At 29.0% G+C, this 3,951-nt stretch overlaps 1 protein-coding gene across 1 annotated transcript; it reads left to right on the top strand.

The window, feature by feature from the left end:
* The first annotated feature begins 1,945 nt into the window (after positions 1-1,945).
* Positions 1,946-2,775, top strand: LOC107893025 (uncharacterized). The gene has a single exon (XM_016818014.2). It carries the CDS (start codon positions 2,127-2,129, stop codon positions 2,679-2,681), a length of 555 nt encoding a protein of 184 aa, XP_016673503.2. The 5' UTR covers positions 1,946-2,126; the 3' UTR covers positions 2,682-2,775.
* The last annotated feature ends 1,176 nt before the right edge of the window (positions 2,776-3,951 follow it).

Here is a 3,951-nt window from a genome sequence, read left to right on the forward strand (position 1 = left end):
ACTTGAAAACAAGTGACAACTTTTTGAGTTCTCCTTTTCTTACCAAACATTCTTTTCGTTTATTACATAAAAACAAACAAAAGGTATGTTTGGATAAGGAATATGTTGTTTATTGCATTTAAAATACAATCATGGAGAAATGGGAGATGTAGGGTCATTTTCCTATGATGTTGCGGTCTTACAAAGCAAGGCGTGCTATCAACCTTCACGTTTCCGATCATTCGTTGCTGTCATAAACCTGAAAAAATCTGCTCCCCCCCCCCAAGGGCATGTGAGTTTACTCTCTCATTTTGTCTTTACCATTTGTTGTGAGAATGTATAATTAGAATTACAAATAATGTACATTCCATTAGAATAAATTGAATAGCAAGTGAAGTAGAAAAAGAAATTGTATTCAAATCTTCGGTTGATATTAATCCCGAGTTCAATTTCTTAATACTTTTATTCAGTTCCATCCCTTATAAAAAAATACTCATTATAAAACACAAAAGGATGAGATTTAAACAAAAATAAAATCGAAAGAGAATCTACATTCAGTGGCGAATCTGAGGGAGCTGACAGGGGCTTGGCCCTCCCTAAAATGAATTTTTTTTTATTTAGGCCCCTTTATAGTTTATAAAATTTTAAATTAGTAATGATAAAATTACACTTTAGCTCCCAAAAATGATAAAAAAAATTAATTTAATCCTTTAAAAGTTATAAAAATATTGGTTATTAAAATAATAAAATTACATTTTTACTATCGTAAAAAATATACAATTTAATTCTGACCCTCCCAAAAAAATTTATGACTTCACCTCTATAATTATTCAAGATAAGATTCGAACTTGAAATCTTAAATATACGAAAACATTAACCTTACTCACATTAACCAAAAGTTTATATAATCCAATTTGAATATAACATATAAAATGAGTAATTGATTAAAAAATATTAAAAAAAAATTATTTTTTTTATTTTAATTCAATTTTATAAATAATGCAATTTCAACCTTTGATGATTACAATAAATGGAAATGATGATAAAAGAAATAAAAATAGAATAGACTTTCCTTGAAGCATTCCATCTTTGCCATTCATACATTACAACACTTTTGCATCTTTTCTACCTATCAACCATTATGCTATGTTTCCCATTTCATTACTAACATAGTATGATGGTAAAAAAATGCACGATGAAAGAGAAAAGAATAATGATAATGTTATTCAACACGTTTTGTTTGCCATTTTATTACTTAAATAATGTGCTACATGTGCAATTGAAATATATACTCATATGCTATTCGATAAAAGTAACTTAGAAGTTCCTATATTAAGAGTTAAATTGTATTTTACTTTTTTTACTCAAAATGAATAAATTAAGAGGACGTTAGATTAAAGAACAAATTAATACTTGTGTTAAAACTTTCATCCATTTATGCCGTTAACCGTCAGCATGAGTTACACATGGTATGTCACATGCCACTGTCTAATTATTCCGTCGATCATGTCAGATTTTAACAATACAAATAGATGCAATTTTTAACAGAAAGGATCAATTTACTCTTTAATCTAATGTATAGAGATTAGTTTACCTATTTCTTTTAATATAAGGACTTCCAAAATACTTTTACCGATGTTTTTCGGATATAAATATAGAATGTTAGAATATAAATGTACATCTTTGATTCAATAAAATATCACATAAGCTTTATATCTAGTTAAGAAAACAAACAAATTTGAAACATAGGATAGTGGAATGTTTCGCAACTCCATTGATATGCTCAAAAACAGAAAGACCAAAAAGCTGTTGGAAACATGATTTTAGGCCCACTGGTCAGCACGCCAAGCCCTAACACACACATACTTACATGACTAAAAATTAAAATGTAGCAATCATAAGGTAACTTTATTGTTACTGAAAAGTTTATATCTATGTTTTCTTGTCTCCCTTTCCCTTCCCATGCCATGTTTTGTCTCTGATTTTCACAGCTGGTGGTGCCAGATGATTCCCATGGCTTCCCATTTTAACCCTAGTTTCAAGGTAAAATTCTAATCTCCCATTTTATATATATATCGTCAATTTGATCATCTCCAACATGTAAAAAGAAAAAAGAAAACCCAAGAATTTTTCAAGAGAGAAAAAGTATGGAGGAGAAGAAAGAAAATGTGAATACAGCTTTGTTTACAGCAGGAATAGCTGTTTTACTGGTATGTTTGAAACGTGCTCTACTGTTGTTTCTAGTTCAACAATGGCGAGCTTGGGTGTTTCTTGTGTTAAACCTTGTGCTTTTGGCTATTTTTTTCACTTCCATGGCCCCAAATTCAAGTCAAATTAGTCAGCAAGAAATGAATAAAAATGAGGAAGAAATGAAGAAGAAAAGAGGAAATTTCAATGAAGCTGAAGCATGTACAGAAGATCATCAGGTCAGCAATTCAAAGCAAATAAGAAAAAGTGAAGAAGTTGAAGATCTAGTAGAGAAAGAAGTGGTGGTTGAAGAAGAAGAAGAAGAAGAAGAAAACATTGAGGCATTAAAGCTGTCAAAGGAGGAATTGAATGAGAGAGTTGAAGCATTCATTGCCATGTTTAGACAGCAGTTAGCTTTAGATGCAAGAAAAGGAAGAAACCAAGCTGATTGCAGCAAGAAGAAACACACCAACCTTTCATCTGATAGAGTAAATCGTTTCGTTTTGAAAGTTTAGGGATAATTGAATTTGGGTCTAACTTAATTGATTTATTCAATCAATTTTAAGAGGTATTATTCAGTGAATTTTTGGATTCCAATTTTAATATATATATATATACACACTCAATTCTCTCCTTATAGCCTCTTTTTGTATATATAAAAAAAAAATCTTCATGCTTACTTTAATTCCATGTTAAAATTTAAATTGTTGCTTGATTTACAAGGAACAAGAAGCTTATATGATGGCCAAAATACTACTAATGAACTCATCAAAATTTGCAAAAATTTTTTACACATTCTTTTCAAGGAAAAAGTAAAGTCAAAATTACAATATCAAGATAGAACAATTTTCACAAATTTAATTTATATTATGTTCCCTCTTTTCCATTAAATTGTGAAATAGCCACTCCTAAAATCTTAGTAATTTTGAGATGATGTAGGCTGAGAAGACTGGTGGGCTATTTGGAGAAGGTTGGGGTCGATTCTTTTTTAGTCTTTTGCCTTTAATTAGCCCACCAATAAACCCAAGGCCGATTATTGGAATTAGTAAATTAACTAAGAAAGGCAAGCCCAAACTTTCACAAAAACTGAATTAATTGATCGAACCAATCTAATTTAATTAATCAATCGGTTATCTGATCTAATTCGGTCGGAGGTTAGTTAATGACTTTTTAGAAGTTTGTTATTGATTAATTTGATTCAAAATTGGGTAATTAACCGAACTTAACAATTAATAATACAAATTATATGTAATTTTAATTCAAATAATTCGGTCAAATGAACATTATCAATTTATTTTTTTCTATATATTTTATACTTATTTTAACAAAAAAAAATATAAATTTCGGTTAACCGACCGAATTAGTCAAAATATTTCGATTTGGTTAATTTTTTTTTTAAAAATTCAATTCAGTTAACCGTTAAAAAATTCAAAAGTTTAGTTAATTTGGTTAATATTTGTTCAGTTTGGTTAGCCGAATGGTTAACTGTTTGAACACCCCTAACTTCAATTGGTGAAAATTAGTCTTATAGAACCTAGTTTGTCTTCGAAAGAAATTTTTGGTAGAATAAATTGCTTTTGTTCATGGAGTTTAAAAATTTCACTAATAGGTTACTTTAGCTTAGAGAAACTTTTCGGGATCTTTTTTTAATTTCGTTACGATTCAGGCTCAGGATTTATGATTACTCATTTTAACAATATTATCTTTAAAATTAAAATTTATGTTTTCTTATTGAGAATGTAATGTATCTTAACATTATAACCAACACTTGTTGATCTTTTCATA

This window comes from Gossypium hirsutum, chromosome D09, assembly GCF_007990345.1.
Source record: "Gossypium hirsutum isolate 1008001.06 chromosome D09, Gossypium_hirsutum_v2.1, whole genome shotgun sequence".
NCBI lineage: Eukaryota > Viridiplantae > Streptophyta > Magnoliopsida > Malvales > Malvaceae > Gossypium > Gossypium hirsutum.